General features: G+C 40.3%; 1 protein-coding gene across 1 annotated transcript in view; it reads left to right on the top strand.

Annotated features, from left to right (window-relative positions):
* Nucleotides 1–16,603, top strand: part of RNF43 (ring finger protein 43) — a 50,560-nt gene extending 33,957 nt beyond the window's left edge. The window contains exons 5-9 of the mRNA XM_034421001.3: nt 1,669–1,770; nt 3,356–3,511; nt 4,788–4,890; nt 8,512–9,933; nt 12,353–16,603. Of these exons, the coding sequence (XP_034276892.1) occupies nt 1,669–1,770; nt 3,356–3,511; nt 4,788–4,890; nt 8,512–9,933; nt 12,353–12,396 (1,827 nt within the window). The 3' untranslated portion in view covers nt 12,397–16,603. The remainder of the gene's footprint in view (nt 1–1,668; nt 1,771–3,355; nt 3,512–4,787; nt 4,891–8,511; nt 9,934–12,352) is intronic.
* The last annotated feature ends 1,706 nt before the right edge of the window (nt 16,604–18,309 follow it).

An 18,309-nucleotide genomic window follows, 5' to 3' on the forward strand; every position in this document is an offset into this window, starting at 1 on the left:
TGATGCAGATTTGAATTGTGAAAGAGTTTGACCCACTCTTCCTCCTTTTTTCCTGTTGATTTTCGGCTATTATTTTGCTTCTTTGGCTAATGGTCCTTGATTTTCCTCAAACCACTTGTTGAATGCTTTTAGTCTCTGCTGTGGCTATTTACTTTTGAAGCAAAACAGAAATGTAACTGAATTTGTTTTTTGCTCTTTTTCTTGGAAATGTCAGTTAGTTTTATTTTTAAAAAATCAGTTTATTACCAAATCCGCACATCTCAGTGTTTTTTGTATAATTAGCCCTCAACTTACGATTATAGTTGAGCCCAGAATTTATGTTTCTAAGTGAGAAATACCGCATGTTAAATCTGAGTTTTGTCCCATTTTACTCTTCTTGCCACATAAGTGAATCACAGCAGTTGTTAAGTTAGTAACACAGTTGTTAAGTGAATCTGGCTTCCCCACTGATTTTGCTTGTCAAAAGGTCGCAAAAGATGATCATGTGACCCCAGGACAATGCAACCGTCATAAATATGAACCAGTTGCCAAGCATCCAAACATAAATGGGGATGCTGCAATGGTCGTATGTATGACAAATGATCCTAAGTCACGTTTTTCAGTGCTGTTGTAACTTCAAACGGACACTGAATGAACTGTTGTAAGTCGAGGACTACCTATTATCCTCATGTTTTTTTTCAGTCCCAGTTTTGGTGATTTTTTTTTCTTGCTGCTGTATCTGAAAGGTTTCTTTTGATTAGCACTTTTAGGTGAGCTAACGCCCTAAACCTTGATTCCTTCACTTTAGGTAGTAATTCCATCTTCCCAGTCTGGCTCAATAACTTATTTGTTGCAGACCTGTTGCAATCATCTTTTTGCCTCATGTCCTGTTCTTTGTATTTGTTGTCTTAGATGTCTTTCATCTAGACGCCTATCAGTCTAGCTTTCAAGCTTCTTACTCTGGAGAACCACTCAGTCCTATCTTAATAGTCTTTTCTTTGTTAATGTGTGAGCTTTTATTGCATTCTTGTTTAGTTATAATACTATCAGATTTTTTTTTCCCCTGTAGTAAATCTGTTGATTGGGAGTAGGATTTGTTCTTAATAGTTTTCATTCCTATTTCCTTATTTGTTCCTTTTGTACTCAGATTTCTCATTCTTTATCCTTTCTTTTCTCTGCTGATATCCCTCATATTTCTAGCCTTAATCCCCTTTATATTTTTATAATTCCTTCCCAGTAGTTTTTTTCTGTATCTTGAATTTAAGCATTATTTTTATGTTGATTATATGTATCCATATTTGATATTTCTACATATTTCTGTTATTTTCTGCCTAATCATCACCATCTGAAACTTAATATTCTAATGTGGAATTTCTAGTTATTCCAGCTTAATCTAACCTTTTCTCCTTTACTTCTTTTTGCATTAGCAATATTTATGTATCTTACTTTTCTCCTGCATGTTACCATGATATTGTTTGATTTCCTGCTCAGATAAATTATATGGTTTAATCAAACTATTGACTAAATTATAGGATGATGTAATGTAAACCAGTGAATGAATGCTATGGGTATATAGAGATTTGAATTGATGCTTAATCACCACACTATTGTGATTTGTTTTGGCGTATCATGTGAGGTTGCCCATTGGAATGAATGGCAGAGCTCTAATCTCTTGGGTCTTCCCAACAGCCAGATTACGATGTTTGGATACTCCTCACCGTTGTGAGTACCGTACTGGTCATTGTTGTAATCTTCTTCGTTCGCACTCGTTGTCAGCCAAGCAGAAATCAGGTAAGAATTGTTTAGTAGTACTCCATCTGGTATCGAGTGTTCTCAACCCTTCCAGAAAATGTTCCTCTCTCTGATAACATTATTAATATTTTACTTAATATTTCCTGGTGATCCATGAAAATCATGAGAGTCTTTGTATGCAACCTAAGTCCCCATGGAATTTGAACTATAGGCTTTGGATGTCAGACACATATTTTTACAGTGGCAGGAAAAACTCACAAAGCACAAGAACTGGGTAATATATCACTCCAAACCTATAATAGTACAGCTAGTCCTCAACCTATGACCACAATTGAGCCCCAAATTTATGGTGCTAAATGAGAAATTTTTAAAGTGAGTTTTGCCCCATTTTACGGGTTTTCTTGCCACATTCATTAAGCGAACTCCTGCAGCAGTGGTGGGTTTCAAAAATTTTTACTACCAGTTCTGTGGGTGTGGCTTGGTGGGTGTGGCAGGGGAAGGATACTGTAAAATCTCCATTCCCTCCCCAATCCAGGGGAAGGATACTGCAAAATCCCCATTTCCTCCTGATCAGCTGGGACTCGGGAGGCAGAGAATAGATGGGAGCGGGGCCAGTCAGAATTTTTACTACCAGTTCTCCAAACTACTCAAAATTTCCGCTACCGGTTCTCCAGAACTGGTCAGAACCTGCTGAAACCCACCTCTGTCCTGCAGTGCTTAAATTAGTTACACAGCTGTTAAGTGAATCTGGTTTGCCCATTGACTTTGCTTGTCAGAAGGTGATAAAATGGGATCCCCTGACACTGGGTCAACTGCAACCATCAAAAATGTGAGTCAGTTGTCAGACATCCAAATGTAAATCACGTGGGGATGCTGAAACGGTCATCACTGTGAAAAATGGTCATAAGTCGCTTTTTTCAGTACCGTTGTAACTTTGAACAGTCACTAAGTGAACTGTTGAGGACTATCTGTACCTTATTTAATATTGTACTTAAATTTGTATCATTCCATTTCTGGAGACTCTGAGCAGCAGGTTGCTTTATATCAGGCTTTTGGTACAGATGGACAGAATTACATTTTGATCTGATATAATAAAGAGGTTTTACAGAAGGATTTTATGGGGATTTTGAAAAAGTAGCTGCCTAGTGAGTTTAGCTATTTATTTATAAATTTATATACCATCCAGCTCCCAACAACTCTTTTAATAGTCATTTACTGTATAAGGAAAACTAAATTCTCTTCCTGGTCTGACTCAGCCTAGCTTCCCGGCAGAAGATCAAAGACTAAAGAGTCGAGGTTTTTTGTCTGCATCCTCCCAACCATATCTGCCATACATTGTGCTGCTACAAAAGTTGTCAGGATTCTCCTGAAATTCTCATAGGTGAGTTGCCATTGCCATTGCCATAGCAATGGTTTAGCAGCACACTGTAGGAAGATACGGCTCCCTAAAAAAATTTCCTGTATTAAGCAAGAGAGGTTTGGTTGAATTAGGTTGCCACAAACCCCTTTAACTTGGTCATCTATTTAAACTGCAAGGAAATGCTGACTGTTGTGGCCCATATCAGCTGGGCAGGAGGTGAGGCCTTGGAAGATTCCCTCCCTCTATTTTCTCATCCTTCCTCAGACGAATGTGCAGGAAGCGACCATGCAAGCCATCAACCGGCTGGCCATACGGAGGTATCAAATCCCTCATCGGCATGCCCCAACGGGGGACTCTGTTAGCACCTGCAGTTCTCCTCCCATATGTGCAATCTGCTTGGAAGAATTTTGTGAGGGGCAGGTAAGCCGACATTTCTGGGTTTGGGAGTTCTCTATGTAGATCAAATAAGCAAGGCCTTTCAGAGTCCCCTATGGTGAGGGAGAAGAAGAACGCCAAAGCCTCCTGTTTTGAGAGCAAGGTGAAAACCAAGTCTAGCCAATCTGTGGATGAAATGATAAAAAACATGGCTTTTTACATGTGCATTCTATATTCTAGAGTAGGGGTGTCAAACTCGATTTCATTGAGGGCCGCAAAAGGGTTGTGGGGGCCCGGGGTGGGCATGGTCAAGGTGGGCATGGCCAGTTTGACATCACTCATGTTGAGGACACCTGTGGTGGCCCGATATCTCTGCCAGCGAAAACAGGCTCCCGAGCTACATTTCCAGCTGCGACGGCCTCCTGCCGCCGTCTGCCAGCAAAAACAGAGCTCGGGAGGGCCGCCTGTGTCCCTCGCATGTTCCGTTTTCAGCTGCAATGTCCCCCCTTTTGCTGGCAGAGGCACTATGGGTCCTTCTCTGTTTCCAGGGCAGCTCCAAGGGCCAGATCTAAGTGCCTCGCGGGCTGGATCTGGTCCCCGGGCCTTGAGTTTGACACTCCTATTCTAGAGTCCCTTAGTGTGCACTGTGGAGTGCTCTTGCATATATTATTGGATCTAATTATTATTTATTTCAGATTTGTTGTACTCCACCCAGAGTCATGTTTTCTTATATGGATGGCTATATAAATTTGAAAAATAAATCTAAAATGCATTTTAGTGCATTTTGCACATGATGAAAACAGCATTGCACTGCAAGTTCTGTCCCCTTTGGGTAGTATGATGATATAATGCATGTAGAAAAGACATATGTGTGCTAGAAGGCTGGTTGGATCATCCTGACCACCCTTTCCTCCCCACTGAGATCAGTCTGGCCCCATCTGTGAACAGGAGAAGGAGCAATGTCTGAAAAAAAAATCTTTGTAATTATGAATTAATGCCTATTTTAATTTTTCCCAATCATTCAACTATCTTATTTTAGTGTTTATAAATCATCATTTTGTAATTTTTTTTACCCATAGACTAGATTAAAAACACACAAAACCTCAAATGAGTAGTGAGGTTTGGGACATGTTTTCACAAGACTTTGATTCCTAAACCTCATTACTTGTTTGAAGTTCGGAGATTTAACCACATTCCCACCAGACCTTTCCAGTGAGATATGCCACAAGAAACAGGAGACTGACCCACCCAAATGAAGACTGTTCCTTTCTTTGAATCTAGATTCTGCCTTCCCATCCCATTGCCTTTTCCTACTTTACAGGAACTACGGATAATCACTTGTTCCCATGAGTTCCATCGGCAGTGTGTGGACCCTTGGCTCCAGCAGCACCAAACATGTCCATTATGCATGTTCAACATTGTTGGTAAGAGCGAGCAGAAACATCTCTGAGAGTAGTAGTTAAAATCAGCCATGCTGGATCAGTCCTAAGACTGCACCGTGTATACCATTGGCAATCAAAGGCCTTTGGGAAAGCCCCAAATGGATGAAGGGCACAATTCTTCCACAGTTGTTCTCGAGACTCAGGCATCAGAATTCAGAGGTATTCTACCTAAGAGCATAAAGATTCTGAATTTTTTAACGAGATCTGTAGCAGGGGTGAAATGCTCCCGGTTCAGACCGGATCGCACAATCAGGTAGCGATGGCGGCGGGTGGTTCGGAGAACTGGTAGCAAAAATCCCTGCCCCCCCCCCATGCCCAGCTGAGCCGCGCAATCATCAGAGGCTTTTATTTTTAAAAGCATTTTTTCTATAACCTCTTCGGCCAAAAAGATGCTTTTAAAAGTAAAAAAAAAAAGCCTCTGATGATCACGCAGCTCAGCTGGGAAGCTTTTAAAAGCATTTTTTTAAACAACCTCTTCGGCCGAAGAGGTTGTAGAAAAAATGTTTTTAAACGAAAAAAAAGCTTCTGCCGATCAGGCAACTCAGCTGGGATCGTCAGAGGCTTTTAAAAGCATTTTTTAACAACCTCTTAGACCAAAGAGGTTGTAGAAAAAATGGTTTTAAACGGGGTTTTTTTTTAAAGTTGGCCACGCCCACTCAGTCACATTAACACCCCCACCTCCCCAAGCCATACCCACAGAACCGGCAATAACAGATTTTACATTTCACCACTGATCTGTAGCCATTAACTCAGCTGAATTCGGTTGAATGAATCTCATCTAATTTCTTGGACTAGAAAGTATAACAGGAACTAAATGGGGCTGCCATTGCAGGCAATTTGGAGGCAACAGTTGGTGCAGAATACAGTAGTCAGGCTGCTATTGGGAGAAATACCAAATGTGATTTCTGTATTTGATAGTCAGGTTTGGATCCAATTCAAAGTGTTGGACATGACTTAGAAACCCTGCGTGGCTTGGCAGGGGGTTATCTTGGGGACTGTATTATGCAAAATATGTATACTATTAGGACTTCGGAAGAAAGTTCTGTTTAAGATGCAGTCTCTGCAAGATCGGAGAAAGCCATATACTAGAAAGCAGGTCGTTTTTTTAAGTTTTATTAGAAATTTTGAATAGAATAAAAATATACACATTTGAAAGAAAAATAAGAAAATGAATTCAAATATGAAAAAGAGAAAATAAAAGCAGGTCTTCTCTATGGCTGCCCTCAAATTGTAGAATGTATTGTTCCACTGCTTGACATTCAAGAAAGCAAGAAAACTTTTTTTTTAAAAAAAAAAAATGGGCATTCTATACTTAGTTAATGTCTTAGCTAAAAGACTGAAAGGGCATCCTTAGTAAATTCCATGAGACGTCTTTTTTTTTTTCTGCTGCCAAACAAGCTGTATTAAATGGTCTATGTCCCTGAAGAGTTTGTGGAGGCAGTTCCAAAAATATTAGTACCTTTGTATACCATTCCAAAAATCCTGTTTGCCAAGGTAAAGGCAGGATATGACCTCATATCATAGACTATAAGCTGCCCCCCACCTCCCCAAAGTTGCCCTGGATTCTGGACTAACATAATACTGAATAGGTGAATTACTTTAAATTCCTGAGCTTTGTAATCCAGTCATCAGGAAAATGAAACACCCACATTTTGCAATACCCACATTGTTCTATCCGTTTTGACTGCCCAGTGACAGTCTTCTTGTATGGGAGAGGAAGATGGTATTTCCCAGAAGCATTCAGATTATTTGAAGCCAAAGTATTTTCACATAGCTTCTGTATGAGGTATGGTGTAAACCCTGTTAAATTATAGAAGTTTTAATCTCTATATGGAAACTTCTCTATAAAACTACTATGACTGATCTTCTTGAGTATTATATTCAAAAACTGCAAGTTATTTCTATAAAACAGACCCTGTAAAATGGGTCATGTTATCTAGAATATTTATTTCAATGCTGTTAATGGCCGTGGTATATTTATCAGATTACTCAAACTGCCTACTTCGTTTTTTACATATTAAATCAACATGTAGGCTTTTAATTTTAATTTTCAGATGTAAAGAATTCTCTGTCTTATCCTCAAAACCTTGTTTCACCTTACCCTCTGCAATTTTTACCTGCACAAACTCAGTCTTTCTGAAAGTGGTAAATCCTGAGAAAGGGCTTTTAAATAGATAAGCAACTCCATGTAGCTTCCTATTACTTTCTTACTAGCTCTCTCTTGTGGCTCAGAAATAATTCTGGCTTTTAGCTGTACTTGGGCCTTAGACAGTAGTGGGATTCAAATAATTTAAGAACCTGTTCTCTGCCCAAATGACCAGCTGGGTAGGCGTGGCTCGGTGGTCATGTGACCATGTAGGCATGGTCAACTCAATGTCACTCACATCAATGGGCGCTTTACCTTAGTTGTTACAATGTAATAAGAGTTAACCAGAGAGGCAGTTTCTGTAAGCAGGGCAATAAAGATTAGGCTAGAAATAACACCAGAATGTTTCCTTCCTGCCTTCCTTACAGGATTAGCCCTGTAAAGTGGGAAAAAACAAAATAAGATTTCTTCCAACAGCTGGTTCTCCGAACTGCTTAGAAAGTTAACAACTGGTTCTCCCGAATAGGTGCGAACTGGCTGAATCCCACCACTGGCCCTAGACCTTTGACCATTCAGATGACGGTGTAATTCTTCCTGTCTTTGCCTTGATTTCAAACCCATAACCAACTGAAAAAAGGCCAAAAGAGTTTTCCACTTGCCAGTTAAGCATTAAAGCAGTCAAAAGATGGTGGAAGACTGAGACTCCAAATTTAGCATCTTTCCATTACAAATGGGAAGTCAGTTTAACATAAGATTCCAGTCACTAGATACAAAATCAGCATCTTTCTCTTGTTACACCATCTTGATTATTTGTTTGGGTTCTGAATCCCTCATGAATGCATAGAAATACAGAAAAGGGTCAGGATAAACCTAGATTGGGCTGCTCCAGATTTTTTAAGAATCTTTTCTAAAAACTAAAACTAAATAAAAAAAGGGAAACAGCCATCCAGCTTCCACAAAGGTAGCTGAGAAACTAGTAAAATTAACTGCTCCCAATTTGATGAAGCAGTTTTGTTCTTTGCTGATTTGTCTGCTACCGCTTTATCAAGTATTTATTCAGGCACTGCTGCAGATTAACAGTGTTGTGGCATTTCCTGGTAGGGCTCGGAGAGACCCGTGGCTGAAATTGTGAGAGGCACCGCATATCAGTGCAGAACCATATTAAGATTAATGACCTAATGGTCTGACTCAGTATAAACTTTCATTTGTTTGTACTGCTATAGTGCTGAGTTCATACTGGAGGCTCCACACATGTTGAGGTCAAACTGCTGCAATAGTTAGTTCATCAAGAAACAGGTTGGCTGAAGAGAATCTGGCTGCCCAAGTTGAAGATGTTGATCATTACCTGAACACAGTGAGAGCCAGCATTTTACTTCCAAATGAGACATTGCAAGCTCATTTAGATAAAAAGATGGCTGCTAGTCCTAGAGAAGATTAAAAAAAAAAAAATTACCATACTGCATGATTAGGATTCACAAAGGCTTAAGTCTCTGCTCAAAATTCATTTTCTTTTCCAGATCGGATTCCCCCTACTTTACCCAGGCAATCTCGTGAGGACCGACACAATTCTGGATCTAGACAGAGGCCTCATTTATTCCGGCAACGACCCGGGCGTGCCTTATACCACTTCTCACGAACTGTCCCTCAAATGCCCTCCAGGAACTGCTCTTCAGTGGGCTCCCGTGGCCACCCTTTCTTCCACTCTCCTGAACTCTCCCAGTTGGATTTTGGAACTATGCATTACTTGCCCTATAGGCCAATTGGCTTTGAGCCTTGGTGTGGCCACCAAGCGCCTCTCAGCAGAAGCTTGTTACGTTCTCAGCATCACCTGGAGTCCCCAGTGTGTGAGCCAGCCCTGCCCTCTCATAGGCTGTGTCTGCTTCAACACCAGCCCTCTTGCCAAGGTCTCAGGGCTCCCCTTGCAGCTCAGATAAATCATGCTGTTCCTTTACATCGAGGAATTCGCCACGGGAGGCATCACCACCACCACAGTAGTGGTTCTGGGGAGAGTTATCTTACAGAACCCAGTGGATACCTTCCTGATGGCCCTGGTAGTGATTCCAGTTCAGGTCCTTGCCATGGCAGCTCCAGTGACTCCATGTTGAATTGCACTGACGTCAGTCTTCAAGCTATCCATGGCAGTTGCTCTACTTTTCATAGCTCCCTGAGCAGTGATTATGATCCGTTCACCTTCTGTGGCTCAGAGAAACTGACCACCGAAAACAAACAAGATTCTTCTTCATCTGGGAAGGATTCACAGCTGCAGTCGGTAGATTCAAGGGTAACAAGTAGAGCACAACTAGCCAGTAATCATGTCCACTATCATCACCATCACCACAGGCATCACCATTATGGGCAGAAACCTTCCAGCTGTCCAAGTGGCAGACCAAACCAAGAGTCTAACCCACGCAAGATGAAATATTCCAGGACAAAAGTGGTACCAAAAAGGACAGAGAAAATGCAAATGCTAGATCTTTCTAGGCAAGGACACACTGAACTGTATTTGGCAGATGGGTCTGACATTAGCATGACAGCCAGTAGCCAAGCTGGAACTATTGGACTGTGGGGTACTCAGAAACACCATGCACAAATCCATCCAGGTAGGAGATGGAAGTGTCCTCTTGAGACGTCACCAGAGGACTCCAGCACAACCCTGGAATGCAGAATTGCTAGTAATCCCGGTGGTTCTTCTAGAAACCAGGGTTCCTCAGAAATTCAACCTCTTTTAGTAGGTGGTCCTCCTGCACATAATTTTGCAGCATTGCCGGAGGTATCAAAATGCCTAACTCCATGTTTTACCATGGAGACCCAGGAAAAGAGGGATATGCTGGGACAATTAGATTGTAAACACACATTTCCAGAAGAATGTTCAGACATGGATGCAACAAGAAGCAACACAAGCTCTTACCTCAATAATAGAGTTCTGCAAAACCTTCAGGGTAAGTTTGAACCTTTAGAGTCTTATATATCTTTATTTTCCAGGATCATTTCACCTCTATTTTCCATCTGCAGTATGTAGACGCAGTACTTTTGAACACCTTGTTACGACTGCTCTAAAATGTATGTCAGGCTTCCCCCATAGAATTCTGGGAATAGAAGTTAGTTTGTTAGTAAGCTTTAGTACAATCCTGGCTTTAGAGGATTGTATTCAATATAATATGAATGGGATGGGAGCTTTTGATCAAAGATGCCAACACCTTCAGTTTGTGGGAACTCAAGCATGACATGTTTTACTCGTTCTGCACCTTCTCTCTAGGAATCAGCACTTAAACTTCCTCTCCAATGACAATACTTTCAAGTATTGCAAAATGGAAAGCTTATTATTAGAGCATTTTTTGATAAAGGAAGCATACTCCAGTGATATGGATATAGGAGATTTATTTACATTGGTTGGGTATTGGACTAAATGATTTATAAAGTAGCTCCCAACTCAGATTATGCTATTCCATCTGAAATTTTGCTCCTGCTGTGAATTTACTATTTGTATAAAATTTATCTTTGTATGTTTATCTTTTTGTATAAAGTAGCTTGCAATAGAGGTAGTGCTTGACTTACAAGTGGTCTAATTACTATTCACAATCACAAGGCCCTCAGAACTTCCAACTATTGTAAAACATTGCAATGCCCCTCCTCCCAGTCACATGACTGCATTTGGGGCATTTGGCAACCCGTTGGCATTCATGAGCTGATGCCAAGTTCCCTGGAATCATGTGTGATTGCTATTTGCAATCTCCTCCGCCGGTTTCCTCAGAACATCAATGGGGAAGCCGGGAGGAAACATTGCAAGTGGAGGGGATTTGAGCTCTGTTCCCCCAGCATGCAGCAGTGAAATCCAGCCGGATGTATCTGGCTCGCGTGAACCGGTAGCATCATCGTCAGGATGCTCTGCCCACCTGCCGGGATGTGATTATGTCCCGTTTTTGACCCTCTGTGCATGCACTCCCGAACCGGTAGCGAAGGTAAGTGCATTTCACCGCTGCCAGCATGCCAAAGGAATTCCCCTCCTCTCTGTGCACTGGAAAGCTGGTGAAAACACTATTGAATGCCAGTATTCTGAAAAGCTCAGAACACTGCCGTTTGATAGTGTTTTAGCAAACACCATAGTCTCCATCACTCCAGAGGGAAAAATGCTAGCGAACGCCAGGATTCTGAGCCTTTCAGAATATTGTTTCCTAGCGCTTTAGTGAATACTATTGTTTTTGCCCCTCTGGAGGGAAAAATGTTAGTGAACACCAGCATTTTGAGCCTTCCAGAGCAATAATATTGGCTAGGGTTTTCTTTTTGCCAGATTTGAGGCCATTCCTTCAGTGTGCTGAGAAATTAGTCCATCGGGCTCTGATTAACAGTTCCCACAGTCACTTAAATACTGCAACTGGGAGAGCTGGGATTGCAGTCACTAAACAAAATGATCACATGGCATCTTGCTTTATGACTCCAATAAAGGAGAACATTTATAGCTCAGGGTTGAAATAAGGGGTCCTTGGTGCTCTCTGAGCCGGCTTGTTTTCTTGCAACGTTTCATTACCCTAACTATTTACTAGCACTGATGATGTTACTTAGTTAGGGTAATAAAATGTTTGCAAGAAAACAAGCAAGCTCAGAGAGCACCAAGGACCCCTGCTTAATGACTGCCTCACTCAATGACCGAGATTCTGGGCACAATTCTGATCATAAGTGGAGGACCACCTGTTTATTATAAATATACAACAAAGAAGAAAACATATATCCAGTACGCAATATAAATTTAAATATCAACATTTGGTAGGTCTACGTGTCTGTCAAAAACAATGACAAAAGTGCTATAATTTGTGGGTGGTTTCATGGTAATTAGAGATATTCAGAAACAAGGAATTTGTCAAAACAGTTTAAATACTGGGTATAATTTACTGCTCTTTCAAAAATGGGTGGATAGATTTCAAACTGAATTACTAGAAATGGCCCTAAAGCTTGGAAACTGTGACAAACAAACTTAATGGCTATTCAGAATCAAATTTAACCTCTGATAATGGTGACAGCTTTACAATTGAAAAGAAAAAGAATAACCTTAATATTCCCAGGTTTCAAAACGTTTATGACTTTGAATTGTGCCTGAGAATGGATTGAAATATGTCTTAAATGCATTCTCTTTGTTTAATTTTCTATCTATGAAATGAGAACAGTCTTGACATGACTGTAATGCCATGTCTTCAGTGTCCATTTTCTCTGTTTTGCAACTTCTTTGTAAGACCAAATCTAATGAAGATGTAATCTTACTTAAAGGTTTTATTTAAGTCTCAGTATCAGTTTAGGTTGCAGTTGATCAACATAAAAAAGATCAATTTTCTCAATCTAGTTGCTTGGTTTTTTTCTCAATTACAGGATCTTCAGAAGATATCCCCAATGTGTATGAACATTCAGTTTGATGTGAGGTGAACTTTACTCTATCAGACAGCCTAAGAGAAGAGACCAGAAACTCAGTGAGAATGGGCTTTCTTACAAACTCTTCATGCCTCTTTCGTTGGCGTTGCAGTACTTAAAATCTTGCTACATTTTCTGTCCAGACAATTCAACCCACAAGTGGTCACCTGACTGTCAGAACTATAAGCTGCCAATGTCACTTGCATTGTTTTGGGAAGCTGCCATCTTGAAGATGTTTTCATTTGTTGCAATGGAGGATCCTTACTGTTCATATTGTTCCTTAAGGAGAGTGGAGTGAAATCATTTAAAATTTTTAGGGGGGAAAAGAGCCACCATAAAGTTCATTTACATTTGCTTTTCAACTGCAAAATAGAATGCAGGAACAACCCTACACTTTCACCCCATTCCAAGAGCATCTATGATATATGCAGGTTGAAATTAGACAGAGGAATCATTCCATTTCTTTTCCTGCTATTTTTTTTTTCCTTCTGATGTGCCTATGAGTCTTGGTTCAAGACGAATGTAGTTTGCAAGAGCCAAACTCTCTTCCCCATCCTCAGCAAAGGGAGTATTGGAGGTCACTCTGGTTCTGTCTCGTAGGAATGTTGTTCCTGTTCAATTTGTCAAGAAGTCTAGAAGGTGCATATCTCCTTCCCTTCCAAATACTGTCAGCTACATCAGATAATAACATGGGAGAATTTCAAATCTGCTGCATGTGAATTACAGCTACTGGCTGTACTAACTGAAATGCCTGATCTTTGAGGAGAAAAAAGACCTAATAGCACTAATTGATGGTTATTTTATTTCTGACCATTTAGAAAACTCAGTTGAAACATGGCAGATAGGAATATTGCAGGATGCCATAAGTCAGTGATGGCAAACCTTTTTGGCACTGAGTGCCCAAACTGGAATGCGTGTGTGCATGCGCCGGAGCACTGGAAACCTGAAGACCAGCTGGCTGGTGCACGCATGCGCACTGGCCAGCTGGTCTTTGGGTTTCTGGCGCTCCAGCGCGCATGAAGACCAGCTGCCATGCCGGAAAGCAGAAGACCAGCTGGCAACAGCACACATGCCCACAGAGAAGGCTCTGTGTGCCACCTTTGACACTCGTGCCACAGGTTCGCCATCACAGCCATAAGCTAACATCTGTTAACTACAGTACAAAACTCTGTATAAAGTTCTCTACACATCTTTCAGCCCTAGATTGGTACTGATATGGAGGGGAGAGTGTTTTCAGAGGCTGGATTTGGACCAAGAATCTTCGTGCCTAGCTTCTTAAAATTGTCAAAAAATAAACTACCACCACCACTCCAGCCTCAAAAGAGATGCCCAGACATTTCTGAGTGTCTTTGCCATTTCAGTTTTTCTGAGTAGCCCTGATCAAAGATTTAAACCCTTCTTTTTCATCCTTACATCCAACACTCTGTTACTTCACAACATATCCCACAATATTATTTTCTCTTCTTCTTCTTCCTCCTCCTCCTCAGTATCCAATTGTGAATAGGTAACAATTCCGATCTGAAGACAGTCATGCTGCACTTTACATGTGGAAGACAAAGAGCTGAAGTTTGTGGAATTAGAGTTAATATTTTCAGGTATCTTTTTTTTCCTCTCTGCTCTGAGTGAATACAGGCAAGCGGTTTAGTAACTGGTACGCCTAAAACACCTCATCCTGAGGCATAATTGAATAGCAATGCTGTGATAAGTTACTAATTGGTAAATGCAACCTGTTGTCAAACATCAAGCTTTGGGATACTAATATGGTTCTATTGTGAATATGGGAAATTAGAGATCTGGCTAAGGACATTTTTCTGATTTAAAATACTCTGGCATTTTAGGTACATCCAGACACTGATTTAAATCTGACTGAGAATAATCAGCTTGCTTACCAAGCTAATAGTCCTGGATTCTCTGGGGAGAAACTGTATCAATTGACTTGGCATAAAGAGTGATATAAATCTTTACTTTAGATATACTCAGAATCTCACTGAATATACAAGACTATTAACTCCTGAAGCATTGCAAAGACATTCACCTATTGGGTAAGATTTTGAATGGGACATAGAATGAAAATGATTTATGATTAAAATTATTCCTTTCTAAAGAACCTGCCAAAGGTTAAACAGATTACAGGCTTTTTGTGAGGTGAGCAAGGAAACCAAGAGGTGCGTACTTATTACTGTCACTTTCCTCATAATGCATTGCAACTAATGAAAGAGGACCAATTTGGCCAGAGATGTATCTTTAATTTTTTTTAGGATTAATGGAAATGCAAAATATATACTCATTTCATATTTGATAAAATAACGTAAGGAAAGTGTTGATCGGGCTATATGCAGCTGTGATATTAATGAACTGGAGGTAGAAAGAGGGAGAAGAGGGAGAGCATGTTTGGCATGCAAAAAATAGCAAATTCAAATCATAGCATTTCCAGGGTGAGCTGGCTAAGGTCCCTGATCTATAGTGCTTTCCAAGATTTAAATCAGAATTGCTGAGCTACCTGGGGTTGATAGCATGATAGTGTGTCTGGGAATCCTGGTGATTAAAATCCTATGCCAGAGGTGTCAAACTCAAGGCTTAGATCTGACCTGCAGGGCTGCCCTGGAAACAGCGAAGGACCAGCCTGCAGTGCCTCTGCCAGCAAAAAAGGAGCTCTGGAGGGCCGCGTTAGCACTCGAACCACCACAGGTGCCCCCGACATGAGTGATGTTGAGTTTGCCACGCCCCCTTGCCCCCTTCCACAAGGTCAAACACAATCCTGATGCGGCCCTCAATGAAAATGAGTTAAATACCCCTGTCCTACGCCATCTGGAGAATACTAGGTTGAGGAACTATTATAGGTGATATTGATGAGACAGATCAGTAATTAATAACAGGTTAAAAAAAAGTCCCTGAAAATTCACAGAAATTGCTGATGGGTGGTTTGTACATCCTTTGATGAGTAGTCATCCAAAAATTGGATGTGAACTTGGAGACATATTCATGGAAAAAGAAGGTTCATGGCATTTAGGTGTTAGAAAGCTGTAAATGCAAGAAAACAACATTTTATGCAAAATAGGGAGTTCAGTCCTAAAATATATTAAAAAGCATCACAGGTAAGAAAGCATTGTATCATAGGATAATGACTTACGTTGCTTTGGAAGAGATTTATGTTCCTCTTGGGTACAGAACAGGAACAGAGTGACCAGATCTTTTCATAAAGGGGTGCCCCAAGTCACAGGTTGTGTGTTCTATAGAGCTACCACTGCCTTATTAGTGAGATTCAATGGGATGTTTTCCACCACACTGCACAACAGGAAGAGCACTGTACATTCACAGTGATTCTTTTTCCTCAGCCCTCCCACTATCATCACCACCCCTAAATCCAAGAAAATTACACAGAAAAAAACCCTGTGCTATTATCTCATCCTTACTGACTTTAAGACATGGACCCAACCCCTCTCTCATACTTCAAAGTTACACATTTGGGGGAAAGTACTAGTCTTTTCAGGTCAATACACAATTTCTTGTATGCTGGGAGTACCTCAAATGGAGCAATTTAGTGGCAACTATAAGAGAGACTAGAAAAACTGGAATTAACCTTGCTGTATTTTTAGACTTAAGCACTGGAAAATGTTTCAGGAGCAAAAATAGCACTCATTTAGATGTTCCAAAACCTGTCAGAAAACATCTGAAGACTAGGCACCAGTTTGGCTGTAGTTCTGTTTCAGTTGGAGTCAAAGCACAAGCCATAGAAAGGATGAAAAAACTTACTCCACAGGGAAACAGTGAGTCAGTGAGAACACATTGAGTAGTTCTTTTCCTTTCAGCACCTTCTCCTTCAAATTTCTTGAGCTGCAGTTGTTCTGCTCCTTCCTCCTGGCAACCTCAGACCCTTTGAAATGTGAATAAGGAATTTATTTTTATACTTTGTAATTACTTTTTTGAATCTACTTTTCAGGCACTTGGGTACTTTTATAAACCAAAAGGGAAAAATTATGTTTATGTACATACATATGCAAAACCAAATATTTATGTCTAAGAGAGAGAGAGAGAGATTGTTTGAATATGGGGACATGCTCAAATCTATTTATTTTGCTAATATATTTATCCACGTGTAAAGCTGTTCATGTGGCTGTTATTTTTTTTTTCTGTATAAAATCATGGGTGCCTATGTTCAAGAGATGCCTCTTCCTGTTTATTTGTCAGAAATAAATTTTTTTAAAATATCTATATGCTGGCTTGTAATATACATGAGAAATAACACTGGAAGGAAATTTGGGTATGGTTTTGATGGGTTTCCTTTAGTACTTCCTAGATTGTATAGGAACAGTCGTAGCCTATGCTTGTTTCTTGAAAAGCAAGTTTGTGACAGTAGGAGACTGCAGCAAAACAGCATAATCCATGAGGCTGTCACATTCCTATCATCGAGGTATATATGAAATAAGTTTCCTGTACATTGCATGGTATGGTCAAAATCAGTTGATAACACTGATCATCTACCTGAATCGGGTTCTCATTTTGTTTCTTCTCCATGGTTACTATGTGGGAATGCACTGGTGATCAACTCTTATTTTGAAAGCTTGGAGACTGGCAGGATTTAATGGGGAGAATTATAAAGCCATTGAATATTAAAACTCTGGTAATCCAGATATTTGCTCAGTGCTGGAGTCTAGCAATTAGATAATTTAAGAAAGATTTCTTGCTTTCTGTAGTACCTCCAGTGGAGGAAACATGAAATACGTGGCAGACAATGTAGTATAGGAGGTCAGATCTAGCACTGTATTTCTGTGGACAATTTATCCCTTTATTAAAAAAAGCTCAAGAAAAGTAATCATTAAAAAAATCATAACAAGTATAGGCTTAAAACTCAATGGTGAAATGAACATATGAATATCAGTCCTCTTTATTTCAGTCATAAAAGGACTTATGACAAACCATTCCTACAGAGCAAAAACAGGGAACATATTTTCAAAAAAAGAAAAAAAGGGGATAAATAGCATGCACATATACTATAATGCCATAGATGGTGGCTCCAATGTTGTCTCATGGTGGAGAAGCACTACCCCTAAAGGCTGACTCCATGACTTGGAGTTGCTGCTCCTTCTTCAATAGCAGATGGGAGGTATGGCTAGAGAGCCTTTACAGTGTTGCACATGATGCACCAGTTGTGGCCCTATGTATGGTGAGAGGGTTTTGCTAGTTACTCATGCCCCCATCATCAACTATACTACTGAAATTCACTCTACAAAGGGGCTGCCCTTCAATCACATTGGTCCAAATTGCATTGGCCTGTGTATGTTCATCAATGGGAGCCCATGGAGACTTTGGAGTGCTGGTGTTAATCAACACTCTTATGCAAGACCCAATCTGGGGCAGTCACTGGGACCAGAGCTTTCAGACTCATGCTGGAGCCCATCCCCAGGGAACTTCTCTCTACTATAATATGTGCTTTGGGTTATTCTATGATCTTAAAACTCTTACAACTTGGCATCAACTTTTCTTCATAAATGCAATCATCCAGTAGAATTGGTCAAACCTATTTGACTTACCATGCAAAACAACTGATGGATCATGGATATTTCAATATATGCATTCCAATGAAACTACCTGTGAGGCAAAGGTAATAGATAAATTCAACATGCACATACAGCATATACTTACTGCTATACTATTGCAACCTGTGCAATTTTATAAATCCCAGAGAATGTTACCCTAAGCGATGATTGAAAGAAATACAGGGAAGAATTGTAAGCTGCATATAAAAAGCAAAAAATTACAGCAAAGTGTTTATTAAGGATGGGGAAAAAATGATGTGCAAATGCTGCAAAAGTTAGTGGTTTGTGTTGCAAGGACACAAAGTGAAAATGGCTCTGTATCCATGGTATATGAGAAGACATGCTAACTGCTCCACATCTAATATTTCAAGGGCTGCCACA

This window comes from Pantherophis guttatus, chromosome 1 (assembly GCF_059756535.1).
Source record: "Pantherophis guttatus breed Tessera chromosome 1, ASM5975653v1, whole genome shotgun sequence".
NCBI classification, from domain to species: Eukaryota; Metazoa; Chordata; class Lepidosauria; order Squamata; family Colubridae; genus Pantherophis; species Pantherophis guttatus.